Below are 19,526 nucleotides of genomic sequence, written 5' to 3'. Positions count from 1 at the left end.
GGGCCGTGGTGATGGTCTCCCTCTTATTTAGGGAAGCCCACATGCAGTCACTTGCCAGCTCGGCCTGGACTGGGCTTTAATCCTATCACTATGTGGCCTATCTTTGACTTAGCTCCTCCATTGGAGCACCTTTATCCTCCTGGACTCTGCCATCTCTCCAGAGATCTAGGCCTAAGAGGGCTAAGACTTGGTTTTAGGACCAATTAGGTTAAGATTACCACCGTTAGGCACTTAGTTGAGATGATTAGGGTTAGGATAAAGGGCATAGAAATTTAATTATACCAAAGAACCACAAAAGACGTTAATAAAAAGGTAAATTAACTAAAAGTCTTTTGGATTAGCATGACCTGGATGACTGAGGACCTTGACATATATCTGTGACGGTCCTCGTGAAGAGAGCTTTAAAAAAAATGTGTGTGTGTGTGTGTGTGTGTGTGTGTGTGTGTGTGTGTGTGTGTGTGTGTGTTTGTCGGATAAACAAACAGCTGATTCCTGTTTATCTTCAGTTTATTGAACTTTACAGGAATTCTGGCATTTACCGAAACATGCGTTAACTTGTTTTCCTTCAAACAGAAGACTGATAAAAACCGATCCAGACCCTGGGGGCCGTCGCGGTGAACTGACCTACTGCTGTCTGAGGGAGGAGTGGAGCTGCAGGCTGTCAGCGGGAAACAGAGAGCGCGCTGCAGTAACAGGACGATGGAGGTTCTTAAGGGTTTGCTGCTTCTGGTCGTGCTGCTGGTTTCTGTGGAGCGTTCAGGTCAGTCCAGACATTTGGCTTTTGAGCTTGTGTGTGAGGTTTGTCGTGTTTCAACTGCTTCTAGACGAGTAATTCCTCGACTGTCCCACACAATGTTGTTTTGGGTTCAGACATGCTGTAGTTGCAGTTGTAGTTTTGTGGTTCTTATGACACTAAAAAACACTTAAACTAAAAGAAAAAAAAATCCCATCATTAAAAGAACATGTTTTAAAACATTTCTTGGGATTGTGTGCTGTAAAAAGAATAAATCCTCTGGAGGACAATTTAAATACAGATTCAATGAATAACCAAATGGATCTGGTAGGGATCCTTACCTATGAAAAACTGAGTTTGAGATACCGACAAACATCACATCTGAGTTGTAGTTTCAGATGTTATTTATCATGGATCACAGTTAATCTTGTTAAAGATCTGCACTATTTTCACTGAAAATGCTTCGTACCTCCAGTTTTAGTAAAAATCGTTTTATTGACCTAGCATAAGACCTTTAAACCTTGTCAGCCTCATGAAACCTCTGTGTTTGGACCACAAACACATTACACTGACTCAAGGCCAAACGCTGCAGATTGAAGGAGGGTGAAACAGCACCTCCTGTCGGTCAGAGGGAGACACTGACACCTTAATAAAGGAGTTGGCGCGATACCAGTCTGCAGAAATTCCACTATTAGGTAACATGGAAGGGGCAAGGCTCATGACTTATACTCCAAGCAGAGCTAAGTTGTTTTTTGTTTTTGTTTTTTTTACAATGTGAGATCACTTAAATTCAATTTATGATGAAAAAGTCTAGCTGTTGGTCTCTCCACTTGAAGACGTTCTGACATGTGACTGAAGAAAATATAAGAAAATATTGTTGATGAAACAAATCCTGTTTTACTGACCCACCTGTGTAGAACCTGTGTAGAGTGTTAACTGCTGCTGTCAGACCAGTTGTTGACATTACAGTAGGCAGTGACCTGCATCTCACAGTGCATTGCAACACGTTTGATTAGCCATTAATCAGAAGGTTTGCAGGCTTACGCAAAGAGACGCAAACGTTTAAGCCAAAACAGGTTGAAACCACAGATGTCCTCAGAAACGTCCTTATAAACCACAAACACCCTCACAAAGTCCACACAAACCACAAACGTCCTTAGAAACCACAAATGTCTTGAGAAAATTCTTCAAAAATCACAAATGTCCTCGGAAATGTCCTCAGAAAGCACAAATGTCTTCTTCAGGAAAATCATCAAAAATCAGAAACGTCCTCAGAAACCCCAAATGCCTTCAGAAAAGTCCTCAGAAAAGTCCTCAGAAACAACAAATGTCCCCAGAAACCACAAATTTCCTCAAACCAAAAATGCCCTCAGAAACGCCCTCAGAAACCATAAACATCCTCAGAAACCACAAATGTCCTCAGAAAGGTCTTCAGTAGTGTCCTCAGAAACGTCCTCAGAAACCACAAATGTCCTCAGAAAGGTCTTCAGTAGTGTCCTCAGAAAAGTCCTCAGAAACCCCAAATGCCTTCAGAAAAGTCCTCAGAAACAACAAATGTCCCCAGAAACCACAAATGTCCTCAAACCAAAAGTCTCCTCAGAAACCACAAACATCCTCAGAAAAGTCCGCAAAACCATAAACATCCTTGGAAACGTCCTCAGAAACCATAAAGGTCTCATCTAGCCAGAAACAGCTACATATTCTTCTTATTTCTATTTCTATGTCATAGAAAAGTCAAGTGAAAGAACTTTGATGTATTTCCCATCCTCCTTCTGTAAACCTGTATACATGTGTGTGTGTGTCCCTGTGTGTGCAGATTGTGTGAGATGTTTCGCAAAGTTTTACCTGGACTCAGGTGAGTGTGATGAAGAGCTCGGCGAGGTGGACGAAGATGACTGCTGTCAGAATCCACAGTACGGTTACCAGGCAACAGACGGAGAGTGTCGGTCCTGTGGGTCAGTGACACACACACACACACAAACAATTACAACCTAACTTCCGTTTGGGACCATACAGTAACAACGTTGCATTCAGTCCTCCAGTGTGGTCTCCCTGGTCGCCATGGTCACCGTGTAACGTCCTACGTGGAGATGGAGTCAGGCAGAAAAGAAGGCAGTGTTTCGGCCTCGGCGATTGTGAGAACGCCGATGACAAATTGCAGACGGAGCCCTGCAACGGCACCTGCTTCGATGGTACACGTATGCACACGCAAACGCGCACACGTTTGTGGTAGACAGTGATGGTTATCATGTGTGTTTCTGTGTGTGTAGATGAGGGGTGGGCCTTGTGGTCTCCCTGGTCTACCTGCTCGGTCACCTGTGGAGGAGTTGGAGTGAGGAAGAGAGAGAGAGTCTGCGCCAGTCATCCTGACTGTCGCATCGCCTGCAGTGGTCCTTCAGAAGAGACAGAGGGCTGCACGTCTCTCAACGCCTGCCCAGGTAACAGGTGTTGGCCGCGTCATCCTTGTTAAAAGCTGCCCCTGCAGGGCAAACTTATCTTTCTTCACCACAACCCCCCTATTTCTACTTGTCTCACTCCACCAGTCCACGGTGGTTGGTCCCCTTGGTCCAGTTGGTCTGATTGCTCTGGTTCGTGTATTGACGCCACCACCCCCACCAGAGAGAGATGGCGTTCCTGCTCTGACCCCGCCCCCTCCAGTGACACAGAGCCACATGGCAAAAGTTGCCCTGGAGACGACTCCCAAACGCAAAGCTGCAGCGAGATCCCCAACTGCCCAGGTGAGAGGTCACTAGATTAAAGACCTGATCTGATGAGTAGTTCAAGGTGACGTGACGTGTGCTCTGGCTCGCTGTGTCTCCAGTGGACGGCAATTGGGGTGCGTGGTCACCGCCCGGGCCGTGCTCCGTTACCTGTGGGGAGGGGCTTCGGCTGTCAAACAGGAAGTGTGATAGCCCCACCCCTAAATATGGCGGGCGAAACTGTGATGGACCGAGCAGTCAAAGCAGCGTCTGTCAGAGTCCCTGTCCTGGTAACACACACACAGACTCACACACAACCACACACGGTCCACAAACAGACACACAGGGTCTGAGTCTCTGCGTCTCCAACAGTCGACGGGTTCTGGTCCGGTTGGTCATCTTGGAGCGAGTGTTCAGCTTCTTGTTTGTCACCTAACAAAGCTTCTGTCAGGAGTCGGCAACGCTCCTGTTCTAACCCCGAACCTTCGTCCACACCACGCGGTGCACCTTGCCGGGGTGAACTAAGCCAATCGGAGCAATGCCATTGGCTGCCTCATTGTCCAGGTACGCATGTCTGTCCAAGCACACCACCTACCACATAATGGCACTATAGACAATAACTCTGTCTGTCTGTCCATCAGTGGACGGAGGCTGGGGGCCTTGGTCTCCCTTCTCTCCCTGTGCTGTTACTTGTGGGGTTGGGGCTCAGGTATCAGTGAGGAAATGTGACAGCCCCATCCCCAAGTATGGCGGCCGTCCATGTCCCGGAGAGGGACGTCAGACGACCATCTGTCACACCAACACCCACTGTCCAGGTAAAAGGTTTCTGCCTTTTCTTTAATGAAGATGTCTCTCTCTCTGTTTCTCTAATCTCGTTGGTCTGACATCTGGCAGTAAACTGTGAACCCACAAATACAACCAATGAATGTTACACTGCTGCCCCCCAGAAACTGCCATTAACATGGTAGTTAAGTGAACTAAAACACAGTTCAGTTGTAATAGCAGGCCAGGTGAACCGACGATGCGAGGTCTGAAAAGGCCTTAGTAAGAATTGTTATCAGTGTTTAGAGACTGTATCACTTCTACAGTTGCTGTGTTGAGTCTGACATCACATCTAACTTCTGTGTGTTTTCAGTTGACGGGCTGTGGTCAGAGTGGTCGCCATGGAGTGACTGTATATCCGGTTATGATGGTAAGACTATCACGTGCAAGAAACTTGGCGGAAAACAAATTCGAGAGCGCGAGTGTCTCCATCGAGCTCACAACGGCACCCTCTGCGCCGGATTCCGCTTGTTGGACAGAAGAGTCTGCTATGACGTCAAAGGATGTTACAGTGAGTTACACTAATCCAAAACCTCAGCCTTACTTCGAAACTCTAATCCAAACCTGAGTCCGTGTCGCCATGTTAGATGCATCAAAACCAATATTCACACACAGAGAAGTGGCAATAACGGAGAATAAAATTGAATTCAAAATTGAAATATGCCACGGTGCTCAGCCTACGGCTCCAGCACAGGATCAGGAAAACACGGGGGAAACTCCACCGTTTCCCCAGTGAACAAAAACAGAGAAAGTTATGGGAGCAGGAGATTTAAAGGAAGAACTGAATGTCAACTGATTTATCCCTATTATGTGAGGTAAATATTATTGTGTATTGATGCGCTGAAGAGAGAAGTGATCACTTCTTCTTTGAATGCAAGTCTTCTCTGGCATTCAAAAAGGTTTATTAAAAGGAAGAACAGTGTCAAAACATTCTTGCTGAATCTGAGGGAGCTTCAGACATTAATTGTAGAATTCCCTTACTGTTCAGCTCCAACACTCTCCTTATATGGTCAAAAAGATGCTGACACCAAACAGCTGATATTTTAACAGCTGGTACTTTAACAAGGTACAAATGGTCAATAAACTTCAACCTTGATCTCAAAAACGCCCAATACCGCTTTACAAATGAATGAAGTTTGAAATTAACCAAGCCTTGTGCTAGCCTTATGGTAGCTTAAAAAAATAGCTAGTGAGAAACTCATGTGTGTATGTAATTTATGTCCATATAGATAGTACATGGACATATAAATTTAATTGTCATGTAACTTAGCCTCGGTTACTACCAAGTTATTATGGCTAGGATGCTAATGTTTGTTTGTTTATTGGTTTATTTGTCAGGGACAATGCACATTAATAAATGATAAATTGTAGGTACAATAAATCATAAATGAGCCAGACTTAGCCAAGAGGCTAGTTTTCAGCCACTGTCCCTGATGTTAAAAGGCAACCTGAAACATTAAGTACAGAGCATTAAAAGAAGAAGAAGAAGAAGAAGGAGAAGAAGAAGAAGAAGAAGAAGAAGAAGAAGAAGAAAGAAAGAAATAGGCATTTTACAAGCTCATTTAAGATATTTAAAGTAAGTAGACGCTGGGATATTTACGCGAGGGCCTTTTACACATTGACAGACATTGACAATAACACTTAAAGGCCCGTTAATGGTGAAAATAAGACATTTATTTCAACATAGCATGTCCGTCCCATAGGGTTACACTGTAGAATGTATCCGATGTATCTAACATGGTGCCCAAGATTTGAGTTGGCCAGACTCTCTCTAATATATGGTTTTACGTATGACTGCTCTTCATTGCCTCCTTCAGTTCATGGTGTTAACTACACAGATTGTTTGAACAGCCCCAATGCTGTGTGTTGCAGTTAAGGGAAGCTGGGGTGGCTGGGAGTCGTGGAGTTTGTGTAAGCCTCCTTGTGGAGCGGGCTCAAGACGTACCAGGACAAGACTCTGTAATCCTGATTACAGCGGATACAGGTGAGTTCATGTTTGACCTGTGAGGGACCAAAAATCTGTTAAAAGCAGATCAAACTGAGTCACAGTGAATATTTGAACGTCTGCACCGAGCTCTTACAACGCAGCTGTAGCACTCAGGTTATAGTTGATTTCTTTATGTTGTGAATCAAACCGAACTGATCCAGACGATGACCTCAACCTCCAGAAATACACTGTCAGTAGTCTTTGACAAGTGACTAGATCTTAGGTCTGTAGCTTCTTCAATTAAAGCTGTAAACAGATCGCGAGACAATCAGAAACATTAAAAACTGTTGGAGGAAAGAATGATCGAACTGAACTCTCTGATGTGTGTGTTTTCAGTCGTACCATCGGTCGTCAGAGGGAAGAGGCGACATTCTTTGGAAGGCCGCTGTTGGACTGCGGCCCGCTGCCCGTAGGGGAAAAGAAGGCTCAGGCTGAACCCTGTGTCAACGTTCCCCCCTGCACTTAACAACCTGCTGACCAACAACGACACTCAAGGTGCTCGTCATCCTTCATGAGGCTGTGTGTCCAGCTGCAGAGTTATCAGATATTATCAGCTTCATGTATTTAAAGTCACTTCCTCCAGATGTTGCTGCTTGGGGCAGTAGCTTACAACCTCAAGCAATAGCCCCACCGAAAGGTAAATATGAGAGATCATCAGGAGTGTTTGAAGAAGAAGAAGAAACATAAAAAATAATTTCTTATGGGTCTTACTGTTTTTTTAATGCTAAATCTTGATAAATAAAATGAGTGGTAAAGTATTTCAAATTTTGCCCAGCTCATTTGAAATCTGTTAGCCACGCCCACTGCATCCTTCGAGACCTGAGGAGTCTGAGCTCAGTCAGATTGGTCCCAAAGAGCATTATGGTTTTATAAGCTCTCTCATATGCAGATCAGCATGAAACGAAAAGGAAACATCTGGTTACAAAGATATAATCTATTTTAATTTTAAACAAAGATGTGCTGTAGACCCCCTTCAGCACAGAGGGAAGCTTGAGGCAAACACTGTCACTTTCAACCACAAAAATGGTGTCTTGCTGTATTTCTTGGTGCCAAAACTGAAAAATCAAAAACACTAACTTGAGGTTTTATCACATACCAGCTGCTGCCAGTCGTGGAAACTTTGGTTTGGCTTTGGTGATTAAAAGAAAGGAGTGGAGTGAGACAATCAACAACAATGCCCACACTTCATGTCAGATAAGGTTAATATGTTACACATCTTCAGTTACAGCCTGGATAACGTCATGGGTTAGAATAAATCATAACTGAAATCATTGATTCTTGTTACATGTTAATACTAATGCTAACCGCTAGCTAAAGCAAGTTAGTTGCGTGTTTCAGGGGCATTCAAGTAGAAAAAAAAAACATGAAGGGGTCTATATACAACCAGTTGACAGAAAGGATTGTTTCATCCAGCCAGTAAGCAATGCAATGGATATTTGAGTAGTAGTAATGAAAAACATCGGACACAGCCAATCCTTCTTTTTCTTTCTGTTTGCATAGGTGACCTTTTTTTTTAATTCTGAGATTTATTATTGATTAATTGATAAAGTAAATGAAAATTTTGATTGTGCTTACTGTACCTATGATGGAAATTGGCAGTGTTTTCCAGAATTCTATCTGTGCCTTGAGTTTTTCTAACACCGCTGTAAAATTTGCCTCAAATAGTAAAGTGTGTTTCTTGTTTATCTGTATTCCTAAATATGCCAGTTCCAGTTGACTTTGTATCCTGAGAAGGAACTAAACAATTCAATTATATCTAGCAGAGCGGGACTGACAATTTGGGCTGCATTACATATAGTAAAATGTCGTCTACAAATGTGTTGAGTTGAATTGAATTGAACTGAATTGAGTTTGTTGGTGTTTTCAGCCTAGAGTGACAAACCGCCGAAACATGAAGTAAAAAGCTGCAGTTCTCCTAACGGCCACTTGAGGTTGGCTTCATCAGCTATTATACAACAAATGGTTCCGACCAAGCAATCTGATTGGTCAATCAGACATTTAGAACGTGCTCAAATCAGCATTACAGTACGGCTGACTCATCACTAAAAATATTGCTCCGCCAAGTCTGTGGCAACGTTGCATCCATCTCCATGGCAACACTGTAACTGTCGGAGCTGGAGCAGGTAACGGCTGAAAAATACGCTACAAAATGGATCGGTTTGTTGTTAATTTCGATTTATTTGAGGGTCTCAGTTTCGATGAATGGTTGGAGGAGGATGAGAATCATTTATGCATTATTGATTTAGTTCGGTAAAGTCGGTAATGTTCGTTAAAACATGAACGTCAGCTCAGAGTTCACTCATCTGGGACTAGAAAATCATTTCTGTTGCTAGGTCGTTGCTATGGTTCTGATTATTTGCTGTAGTGGTGAACTAGGTTCCATTACACATAGGAATCTACTGACGTGACCGATTGTGTTTCCAGTTATAAGTCAGACCCCATTTATTTCAATGGAAACGGGAGGCACACTCGCAAAAAAACTTTAAATTTTGAGAGCAAAATGTCCATCAACATGAATATGTATTTAATTATACGCTTTATTCTGTTGGTAGTTGCTGTATAATCGCAATATTTCCCTGGGTTGTGCTTAAACGTCATTCTCAAAGGACGTTTAAGCAAACCCTCTCGGGTAATATTGCTTAAATAAACCCCGTGAACCTCCATTCGGAGTGAAATGACAGCACTTTCTCCACATTAATAAGCTTGAAGAATAAAGTATGTCCTGAGGTGTCTCTAGGTGCAGTGGGTGCATTCAAGAAGCCTCCAAACCTGAAACCAAAAAACCGCTCCAAAAGTGCGTCAATACCCACAGATCTGCATGTTAATATGTCCACCCTTCAGGCAAAAATAAAATAATGTTTACACACTGAGAGGGGGGAGAAAAAAAAAGAAATAAAAGTTTCGGTTGCTGTAGTTTCACCTTTCATGACAACTGGGACAGGCTGGGTGAGTAAGTTATGGAAGGGAGGGCTCATCCATCATTACATAGAGTGAACAATGTGATCTTTTATGTTTATTAAATTAATTTTTCAGTTATTATAGCACATTAGTTAAAGTGTAGATACAGTTTACTGCTGTAATGGAGGTCTGTGCATTCAAGTCAAAATGCATTGTTTTTTTTAAGTTACTGGCTGAAATTTTTGTTTTAATTTGGACAAACCTCAGGTGTAAATATCAGACTCGTCTAATTTATTTATGTATTATTTATATCACCTTATGTTTATTTCTAGAGAGCTCTGAAATTTAAAGATATATATATATATAACTCTGTCTCCACACTTTAGATCAGTAATAATTAAATTTACTAAAAAAATATTTAAAAACATTTAATTCTCAAAAAATTGAAAAGGTATGCACATTAAAAATGCGACATTTATTTTACAATCTTTAACTTTATTTTGACGTTTCAACAAATTTCAACTGCCTGTGAAACTTTAGTTAAAAACAAAATGTTTTTAAATAAAAGGAAGCAGCCTGAATAACATCCAGCGTGAAAGCGAGATGACGACCTAAGTCGGGAACCATCGGATTGGTAAAAATCATTGATCACACACAGAGAGCATCGGTCCAACACTCTGTTTTATTAACAGGTGACTGCACACACACCACAGATTCCTCCACAACAATGTGTGCAGATTTAAAGTCCCACGTTCACTGTTTGACATCATGGAAGAGTCCCCGCAGGGCGCTCCGCTCCCAGCTCCAGTGTTCCCAGTGTACCCAGTGTCGGCTGGGACAGCGTCTGGATCAGGTCCAGTTTTTCCAGTGTCTGCTAGTTGTGACGTCAGGTTTCAGTTCAGCAGTCGTCACAGTAAACCTCCTCCTCCTCCTTCTGCTCTTATTTTTTTGGTAATGTTTCTGACAGTCAGAGCGTCGGTCGCCTCCAGGATCCTGAACTTAGTCTCGCTCACGCAGTGCAAAAAAGAAAAACCACATCAAACAGAGGAACAAACAACATAAACAACAATTCTCATTTGTTTGATTCATTCCCGTGAACTCGACGTCAATCAGCCGATTCATTCATTCATCCTTAACTGTCAGCTTTCCAAATTAAAAGCCTCCCTGTGCTTCAAACATGTGAAACCTACATTTCTACACCAGAATCTGAAGCAGCCACGCCCACCCTGTGCTGTGATTGGTCAGCTGTGCAAAGGTGTGAAAGCGGGCGGAGCCTGTCCCTCGGCTCAGGCGTCACCCCGCCCGCAACACTGAAACGTGTAACCGTTCGTAACAGCAGCTAACACCTCGACTGTAAACGTGTTTGGACAAAGTGGGATAAATTATTCTGAGGGTTGTAAACAAACGATAAGTAAAAGCTTCCGCATAAAATACAAACAGATACAAACGTCGGCTCAGATTCCTCCGACGTCTCGACATGGAGCAACACCGAGAACACACATCTACAATCAGAAGGTCTGTTCCGAAAAAAGTGTCGTAAACCAGCCGTCACTTTCTGACACGTCGGCGGGACGGTTTGTGTTCAGGGCTTAAGATCGTCAGCGAGAGGAAACGAAAGTGTCTCCATTTTTTGAACAAAGGCGGCCGATGCTAATGCTAACTAGCAACAACAAACTGACCATCTCATCAGAGACATTCAGACCTGCAGTAGGAAATCGTACCGAAGTGACAGAATATCGCGCTCTGCCTTTGAGTTTAGCCTGATCTGATAAGACCCTCAGCGCTAACATGAAAACCAGCAGGTCAAAGCTCAACAAGCAGCAAAGAAGCTGAACCCAGAGGCTCATTAACCAATCAGACGAACGTGTTCAGCTCCGATCAACCTGAACGACTTAACAACGCCTGTAGCTTTAACTCGGAGCACACATCTCAGGTGCTGATTTGAGGACCTCCTGCTGAAAGCTGCACTAAATCAACCTCATGTTCAGATTCGCCGGTCGGCTTCTGTTTCCAAAGTGAAGGACGAACGTTTAAACCAACGCATCTGAGGTGATGGCCGACAGGAAAAACAAGAAAGCTCCGCAAGAGAAACTCAACAGACCTCCAGTCCATACTGTTTAGTCTTTTACGCTGAAAATCTTTCAGTGTCTTCATGGAGCAGAGACGACCCGATTCTCAATTCTGCTCCATGAGGACACGGAAACGGCTTCGCACCGAGAGCAAATCTACTGTGGACGGTCGATATGAGAGTTCAGTTCAGGCTGCAGAGAAAGAACATTTTTACCGTCAAGTAATCAGATAATCAATGATTCGTTTATCTCATAAAACAGGAAGAAAAAAAAAAGGAATAAAATCACAACATGAGATTTAAGAGTTGATCTGATTATTAAAGCAGCAGGTGGATTCTCTGTGTGTTTTGTGCCGTTTAAATTAAAGCAGCAACTGATCATTTCCATCACCGATTTGTTTTGTAATTGTTGGCCGTATTTGAGCTTTTCTTTCGTAACCGATCGCGAAAACAGCTTTCAGGTTTCTTCTGACTCTGTCCCGCCGTCTGAAGGTTTAATAAAAAAAAAACAAACAAACAAAAGTGCTTCTCTTCAAGAACCCGGAGGCGACCATTCTTCTTTTACACATCCGAGCGCCCGTCACCTTTCTTCCCTCAGTCAACCTGCTCAGCGATGACATCAACAGAGAGGCGGAGTCTCCACATCCCCTGCCCCTCCCCTTCGGCTCCCCGTGAGCCAATCAGAGAGCCCGGAGGAGGGCGGATCATCTGAAACCCCGCCGGGTACGCGACTGAGCGGAGGGAGCCGATTGGCTGCAGTCTGAGAGTCCAGTGTGAATGATTGAACGTCCTTCAGTCCAGGAAAGAAAGAAAAGAAAAGAACTGCAGGAGAGAGGGGGAGAGGAAACAGGGAAGATGGAAAGAATGACAACATGAGTAAGAGGACGGTCAGAAGAAGAAGATGTTTCATTATTAAACTTAAATCAAAGATTAAAGGACGTCCTGCTTCACGTCTCATCAAAGAATCTGGACATATGATTGGCTGATCTCTTCTCTGTCTTAATAATCGATGATGAATGAGTAATGAACCCGTGACAGAAACTCACGCTGCCTCTCGGCTCCAGTGCTACGTTTGAGACTCGACCCCAGGCTGGCCGCTCCGCCCCGAGCCTCGCTCCTTCACCTCCTTCACCTCCTGCAGCTCCTTCAGCGTCGGGCTGATCTCCTCCTCGGGGTCGTAGTAATAAAACTTCCTCAGGTAGGCGATCAGCGGCCTGGGGGGGGGGGGGGGGGGGGGGGCGAGGAGAGGCGGAGTCAGTGGCGCAAGGTGTGGTGGGTGTGGTCAGAGAGCGCGAGCACGGGCGAGGTACGTACGTGGGCAGCGGCAGCTCCTGGATGTGGTCGATTCGGACCAGCTGCCGGATGCAGAAGCGACAGAGGTGCTGCAGGGACTTCACGCTGCTGAACCTGGAGACCGGGTACAGGAGCTGGACGGGGGTCGGGGGCAGACCTGAGCAGGCACACACCATCGGTCCGTTGAGCACGTGTTTTCTCAATACTTCTCTTTTCATTTTATCTTTAAAGGAAGTTCCTGCAAAACTGCATCAAACTGAAAAATGTTCGCAGAGGAAGCGGAAATGAAACTAATGAAACTAATAGGAAACTATTATTGTTGTGAAGCCGTCTGTGAGAACTCGCGTCATTTCAAACGTTTACGGAAATAAATCTGAAGCATTCATTCAGCCTGAAACGGGGTTAGTGTCCACGTATTTTTGACCATGTTGCGAATTGGCCAAGGAAGAAAGGCAATTTCAATTTGCCAGGTGACCTAGACAATAATATAACTGTAATACAGCAAATCCAAATACTTTTGGTCAGGAAGTGTCGTCAAAGGAAAAAACAGAAAAACTTTTCAAAAGTGTGTGGACGTCTGAACTTTGCAGATCTATAGGAGATGTCCACATACTTTTTGGTACCGTAACGTTTACCTCTCTTTTGTATTTTTCAGGTGCATTTTAAACATCTGTTATATATTTTCTTTTAGAAAATCGACCAGATTGGTTTGTCCGGTCGAGACGGACAAACATACAGACAGGTGAGGACGGAGACGCTGAGCCGATTGGCCGGTCGGTACCTGGGACTCGGGAGCGCAGGAAGTAGAGGAACTTTCCGTTCTTGGAGTGCATGATGGCTCTTTCTATAAACTCCACCACAGAGTGACAGCGGTCCTCGAACTTCGGGTGACACCACAGACTGAACGTGCCTGAAGACGGAGAGAACGTGTGATTCTGGAGAACAGAGTGCACGTGTGTTGTTTTAGATGTGTGCGTGTGTGTTACCTCTGTAGTGCTCCATGCGCGTGTGGTGTGTGACTCCCTGCGACCTGAAGCTCAGACTCAGGATGTATCGAGGGTCCGAACTGTCCCGCACCAGGAACGACCCGTCCGGCTTCCCCTTCAGCTTCATCTCCGCGTCCTCCCAGTTCATCGGGCCCCAGTACCAGCCGCACTGCACGCACACGGAAACACAACAAAAAGGTCAGCTCCGCCCCCGACTACACCATCCACGCAGGGCTCCGGGCCGCGCGCTCAGCCCCCCCCCCCCACCACCACCTTCTCCAGCTCTCGGAGGCTGGTGGCGAAGCTGCCGGCGTCGGGTCGGCTGAGGGGGCAGCGGGGGGCGAGCCGCGGCGGGGGGTGCTGCCCGTCTGGGCGCAGGGGGACGGGCCGGGGTAGACCTCGCAGGAACGTGTCTGGGCAAACACACAGAGATCAGTCAGTCGCGCGCACAAGCCGATACCGACGTCGATACCTTCGGGCGTCAACTCGGAGGTGGCGGCTTTTACAATGAACAGTTGTGAATGTGATTATGAAAAATGTATGAGGATTAAACAAGCTGCCAAACAGAGCAGAGCAATTAAAGACAATCTGTGCGAATCACATTTAAAAAAACAAAAACAAACTAAGAACAGTCGCTCTGACTTTGATGTGAATCTTCAGATTAGAACTTGACAGAACTTTGACAACAAAGGTCTCATTCTACATTCTCTATCATTTCCCATTTATATGTTTTTGTTAAGAAATGACAGCACGGCGATTTACTTTGCCTCAGATTCAGTGTCATAAAAGTATTAATATTTCTTGCGAAAGTGGATCTGGTATCGATATTTTGATGTGGAGATCGATTCCAACGAGAACGCACACGTCTAGATCGAAAGTACCGACATTTCTGGATGGATACGCACGCCTCTACCTCGAGGTAAACACATGGAACAAAGAGGTATCCAGAACAGAAATGAAACTCCGAGTTGATTTAAGTTTCAAAACTAAACTGAACGTCTTCAGTGACAATCCAATAAAACTCGTGTGTGTGTGTGTGTGTGTGTGTGCGTGTGTGTGTCACCGTTGAGGCTCAGGCTGTGCTGGATGGTGCTGAGCGAAGGCGGCAGGGCCAGCGGCCGGGGAGGCAGAGACTGCATGGAGGCCCCCACGCCGCGCTCCATGAAGGGACCCTGCTGCTGCAGCGGGCCGCCGAAATCGTCTGGAGGTAACAGAAACAGGCACAAAAAAAAAGGCGGACGGTCATCAGAACCGACGAGCGAGTCGCGACGAAAAAAAACCAACAAACAAACAGCGGCCCGGCGGCTGAAAAACGCTCCTCGGACCCATTCAACGCGGCGGCAACACAAGAGTCAGAGCGAAATGCGAGAGTCAGCACGGACCGGACCGAGGAGAAGCGAAAAACAGGAAGCGAAAAAGAGGAAGATGGAGAAGAAAAGCAAAGTACCGAGAAGACTGAGGCTCCGTCTGGGTGGGGGAGGGGGGGTGGGGGGGTGGAGAGAGTTCCCCCCCCTGCGAGAAATGTCCACGTCGACCAGAGAGACCGTCTCACCTGAACAGACGGGAGACAGAGGAGAGAGCGAGTGTTAGGGGAGCGGGGAAACGTTAGTGCAGAGGAAGAGGAAGAGCAAATCTACCGTCGGCTAACGCAGCTCAGAGGAAGAGTTCGACGCCTCGTCGATAACCAAACGTCTGCTCCTAATAAAGTGATCAGTGTGTCGGCCTGAAAACAACCTGAGAGACAACACACACTCACACACTCACACACACACACTTCTTGCTGTGGACTTACCGGTGAAAGCTGGAGTGAAGGGCACCGGAGAGAAGGCACTGTGAGGTCTGGAAACCTGCAGCCTGGCGACACAAACAAAGTTCAGCTCAGTCTGACTGCAGCACCTTCATCATCATCATCATCATCATCATTTGCCTTTGTTATAGTCTTACATCAAAGAACATAAATTCATGCACCTCTCTCCACTGGTTTGACCCCCTCCCTCCCAAAGCCACGAGTTCAGTCTGAGCTGTCACAATTTATCCCCGATTGAAAACCTCTACGGACGCGGTGAGGATGAGGTAGAGCACAGCGTCCACCAGCCCAAACACACTCTTACCAACACATCTTTTACATCTTTTACAAAAGCTTCGTGTCTTGAGATTTCTCCAGATCAGAACGATCTTCAGGACACAAGCAAACAAAAGTACACACAGGCCATTCACAAACACGTCCATGTGCAGGACGCGTGTGCTGAGCCTCACAGTCTACCAGGAGCAGATAAAAGTCCCAACAGAATGTCCTCTAAATGTCCTCCGGTGAAACAGTTCGTCCGCACCGAGCCTCGGATCTGGAACGGCGCGGTGCACGCCGCGGCACACTTTCATCGCGTGCACATATTCTCGGCCATAACATCAGTTAACTCGCTTTTATTAGCCACGCCGCCGTCCCAAAACAGCTCTGAGCTTTTGGTTGACCCAACAGACGACCGTCCTACCGCGTCTTTGGTGCACTCTTGGCACGCATGGTGCCGTCCTCAGGACAAAACTGTGTGAAATACTCGTTTTCTTTAGCATTATGACCATATTTGAAATGGGACTACGCAAGACAACACAAAATCACACAATTTTCCGTGCAGTTAAACTCCTATTACTCAGTGCCAGTAGCACCGAGACAGATTCTGGCTGTTGGGGAGAAGAACTGGAAGCGTCATCTTTCAAAAGAGGCCAAAACTGTACTTGGAGTACAGACACACACCAGGGGGGTGAATGTTTTAGGTCGAAAATGACAGGAATTTCTGGGGGTTAACGGTGCCAGTAAACAGACTACGAGAATAACCGCCGATGAGCGTCAGCTGCCCTCACCTGTGCAGACACCTTCAGTTTCCACGGTTACCGGCAGGTGAGCGCGAGCGGTGACATCACCACCTCACCTGAGCCCCCCTACCCGCCCCGCTAAAATCCAAACTCTGTTGCCATGGAGACGAGTGCCACCTCATCAGAGAGAAGTTGAGTGAGGTGTTGCCATGGCAACGCCTCATCTCCCCCTCTCTCTCTCTCTCTTTCTTTGAGGATGCTGATCGCCATGACAACAGTCAAGAGGAAAAGTTGAAGTCTGAAGTTTGTTGGATCAGAGGTGACCTGAGACATCAGCTGCTTCATCACACAGCAGCACATGAAGCTTTAACAATCAGGATGAGACAAACAAAGGATCAAAACAGCCGATCAGGAGTTTGATCTGATCAGAAGTTGTTTGGTTCCAACATCCAATAATCCATTTAAATGTCTTTAGGTGAAACTCCCTTTCAGTCGTTCACACAGAAAACATTTGTTGAATGGACTGGTACATTTTGGGAAAGTTGGCTCATCAATCGTTTCAGTGATTTACAGCGAAGATTTTTTTCTGCTTTTCTTTGTCTCATCATCAATAAACTGAACAGCCGGGAACACTTTTCTAAAAAATGATCAGTCAGTACTTTTGGCAAAAGCTGCTGCCAAAAGGTGTCCCTGTTGTTCTGTCAGAGCTGCTCTCAGGTCACAGTTTGAAACTTCTGACTGTCTGTTGCCATGCCGACCAGCATCCCGGACGCAACCGTCAATGCCCGAACGCGTCGCCTCACCTGCTGCCGTCCTGGTCCGTGTTGCTGCAGTTGGACCCCCACACGTCGAGCAGGCTCCCCCCGGAAGAGGTGGACGACGCCAGGGACGGCCTCTTGTCCAGCAGGCCCCCCGAGCCCCCGCTGGAGCTCTTGGTTCTAAACAGCTTGCTGAGCCGGACCTTCAGGGAGCCCCCTTTCCTGGACTTCCCCCGCGGCGTCTTCTCGCCCTCCCTCGCTCCTCCCAGCACCCCCTCCAAGACTACGAGCGGGGAGGCGGACCGCCCGACTCCCCCCGAGGCCGTGCCGAGCTTCGGGGTGGTGGCCCGGCTCTGGGGCTGGGAGCGGGACTGGTGCTGATGCTGCGGCCGGGTACTGGGGTCGGGGCTGGAGGAAGTGAGGGGGTCGGGGGAGACTTGGAGTCCGCTGAGTGCCGCTGCAGCGTGGTGGGCCTGCGGATGGCCGGGAGGGTACGGACAGGCGGTGGAGGCGCTGATGGGGGCTCGGGGGTCTACACAGGGCGGGAGGGACACCGCGGCACCCAGGACGGCCAGCGAGGACCGGCAGCTCTGGTCGGTGCAGACCCCCGCCTCCTCTGCCAGTCTGTGGACCTGGCGCATCAGACCGCTCAGAGTCCCACTGGAGAACACGGGCCCTGCACCCCCGGGTGTCCCAGCTTCCCCCTCCCGATCTCCTTTCTCAATGTCGCCCCCGTCTTGTCCATCTCGTCCCCCTCCTTGCCCCAGGCCCCCTACCTCCTCAGACCCCAGACCTTCCAGTACCAGTAGGGCGTCACTAGTCTCGCTGGGGTCCTCACCTGGCCCCATGCCCCCCGTCCCTGAAGCCAGGACGCTGTGGCAGGAGCAGCGAGGGAGCGGGAGCACCATGTCCTCCCCTCCGCCTCCCTCTCTCCCCTCACCCAGCTGACCCAGTCTCTGGGCGAGAGCCAGGACGGAGTCCTCACCCCCGGAGGAGCAGTTCTTCCTGGGCTCCAGCAGGCCCAGGCGCAAGGCTTGGTCCAGCAGGCCTGGGGGCCACTTAGCCAGCCGGTCTGTCAGTAGTCGGTGTCTGTGGCACAGGACGGACCCCGACTCAGACTCTAGAGCCGGGACGCCCTGCTGAGGAGTCTGAGAGCCGTCGGAGCCCTTGGACAGTCTGAGGACTGGGTGCCACTGCAGGAGCTGCAGGGGTTGGTTTTCCTCTGCAGAGGGGATGCAGTGCGAGTTCTGGTCCTTCCCGCCTCCAGGCCCGGGGCCGGCTGTTGTGCTACCAGGACCGGTCCCTGATCCTGGGTCCTGCTGCTGCTGCTGTCGCTGTCTCTCTGCCTCCTCCTGGATGAAGCCCCGGGGTGGCTGCTCCAGCCCGCACTCCAGGATCCGGTCTCCGGACCGCAGCAGGTTCTGAAACACCATCAGCTGCGCCCTCGACCCGTGCCCGCCCGAGCCGTGTCCGTGCTGCACCGGGAAGTCCACGAACCGCTGGGCAGCAACGGCGAAGTCCTCGGACGGCGGAGGTGAAAGCGGCGCCTCGGAGCCCGGCGAGGCCTGCGTCAACACCAGCCCGCTCTCCAGCTCACCTTTTCCGGGGAGCGGCGAGCTGTAGTGCGGGGATGCTGAGCCGAGGCCTGCCGAGGGGCCGCTGGAGTCCAGATCAAACCCGCCGCCTCGGTGTCCCAGCACGGCTTTGACGGGCCCGAACCCACCGCCTCCGGACATCAGGTCTTCGGGCTCATCCAGCCGGTCGTATTCTGCCGCGGACACGAGCCGCATCAGGACGAAGTCCGGGGACATTTCTTGCTGCGCGTCGTTCATGGCGGCGGGCTAACGTTAGCAGCTCGGCTACAGCTCCGCTCTTACATAACAGCCACATAAATAAACAGCGGCGAGCTGCTGCATCTCCCCGCCGCAGAGCAGAGCTACTCCCCGGGCAGCCCCACGGAGCTCCGACCCGCAGCCATGGGACGTCCGGACCGGTTCGAGACGGTAACGGCTCCGCTGGAAAACGTCAAAACATGAACGGACATGAGAAACCCGCCCGGTGTTGCCACTCCGTTAGCTGTTAGCCTCCTACCGACTCATCCTCCGGTCAGACAACATGGATGTGATGATGATGATGAGGAGGAGGGAGGAGGAGGAGGAGAAGGAGGAGGAGGGAGGAGGGGTGCTGACTGAACACTTCCCGGTACCGGGGAAGTATTGTTATTATTATTATTATCACTATTATTTGATGGGTATTGAACTTATATTTTACTTCTTTGTTTTTATTTCATTGCGTGTCACTTCCTAGGTTAGGGTATGTTTTGTATTTCGCATTTTAATTTTATTTTTTTTAAAGGACTTAATAATTTATTTTGATATTTTATTTTAATTATTTGAATTATTATATTAGTAGTAGTAGTATTTATTTATTTTATTTTATTTTATTTTATTTTATTTATAATTCCACTCTTGTTG

At 47.6% G+C, this 19,526-nt stretch overlaps 2 protein-coding genes across 4 annotated transcripts; one reads left to right on the top strand and one right to left on the bottom strand.

Annotated features, from left to right (window-relative positions):
- The first annotated feature begins 589 nt into the window (after window positions 1-589).
- Window positions 590-7,932, top strand: LOC124997555 (properdin-like). The gene is made up of 11 exons (XM_047571333.1): window positions 590-760; window positions 2,550-2,688; window positions 2,768-2,925; window positions 3,004-3,171; window positions 3,277-3,471; window positions 3,555-3,722; window positions 3,805-3,996; window positions 4,074-4,247; window positions 4,568-4,765; window positions 6,127-6,238; window positions 6,578-7,932. Exons 1-11 carry the CDS (start codon window positions 700-702, stop codon window positions 6,705-6,707), a joined length of 1,695 nt encoding a protein of 564 aa, XP_047427289.1. The 5' UTR covers window positions 590-699; the 3' UTR covers window positions 6,708-7,932.
- A 1,870-nt stretch (window positions 7,933-9,802) lies between these two features.
- Window positions 9,803-19,185, bottom strand: LOC124997554 (suppressor of cytokine signaling 7-like). 3 transcript variants are annotated; one of them, XM_047571329.1, is made up of 10 exons: window positions 17,098-19,185; window positions 15,279-15,340; window positions 14,934-15,038; window positions 14,550-14,687; window positions 13,760-13,899; window positions 13,487-13,655; window positions 13,282-13,410; window positions 12,522-12,657; window positions 12,254-12,421; window positions 9,803-12,029 (listed from the first exon to the last, which is right to left on the bottom strand). In XM_047571329.1, the coding sequence occupies exons 1-9, from the start codon at window positions 18,882-18,884 to the stop codon at window positions 12,274-12,276; spliced, it is 2,814 nt and encodes a 937-aa protein (XP_047427285.1). In that variant the 5' UTR covers window positions 18,885-19,185; the 3' UTR covers window positions 9,803-12,029; window positions 12,254-12,273. The 3 variants fall into 3 exon arrangements, with proteins under 3 accessions (XP_047427285.1, XP_047427286.1, XP_047427288.1); XM_047571330.1 differs by lacking the exon at window positions 14,934-15,038; XM_047571332.1 differs by lacking the exons at window positions 14,550-14,687; window positions 14,934-15,038.
- Between the last annotated feature and the right edge of the window lie 341 nt (window positions 19,186-19,526).

Source organism: Mugil cephalus, chromosome 20, assembly GCF_022458985.1.
Source record: "Mugil cephalus isolate CIBA_MC_2020 chromosome 20, CIBA_Mcephalus_1.1, whole genome shotgun sequence".
Lineage (NCBI taxonomy): Eukaryota > Metazoa > Chordata > Actinopteri > Mugiliformes > Mugilidae > Mugil > Mugil cephalus.
The sequence above is the reverse complement of the archived record's forward strand: the minus strand, read 5'-3'. Positions and strand labels throughout refer to the sequence as shown.

Coding starts and splice junctions, on each gene's coding strand:
- LOC124997555 (XM_047571333.1), top strand. CDS start 700: ATGGAGGTTCTTAAGGGTTTGCTGCTTCTGGTCGTGCTGCTGGTTTCT. Junction 761..2,549: donor GGTTTCTGTGGAGCGTTCAG/GTCAGTCCAGAC, acceptor CTGTGTGTGCAG/ATTGTGTGAGATGTTTCGCA. Junction 3,172..3,276: donor GTCTCTCAACGCCTGCCCAG/GTAACAGGTGTT, acceptor TCACTCCACCAG/TCCACGGTGGTTGGTCCCCT.
- LOC124997554 (XM_047571329.1), bottom strand. CDS start 18,884: ATGAACGACGCGCAGCAAGAAATGTCCCCGGACTTCGTCCTGATGCGG. Junction 13,411..13,486: donor GCGCATGGAGCACTACAGAG/GTAACACACACG, acceptor CTCCGTCTTCAG/GCACGTTCAGTCTGTGGTGT. Junction 12,422..12,521: donor CAGGAGCTGCCGCTGCCCAC/GTACGTACCTCG, acceptor CCCCCCCCCCAG/GCCGCTGATCGCCTACCTGA.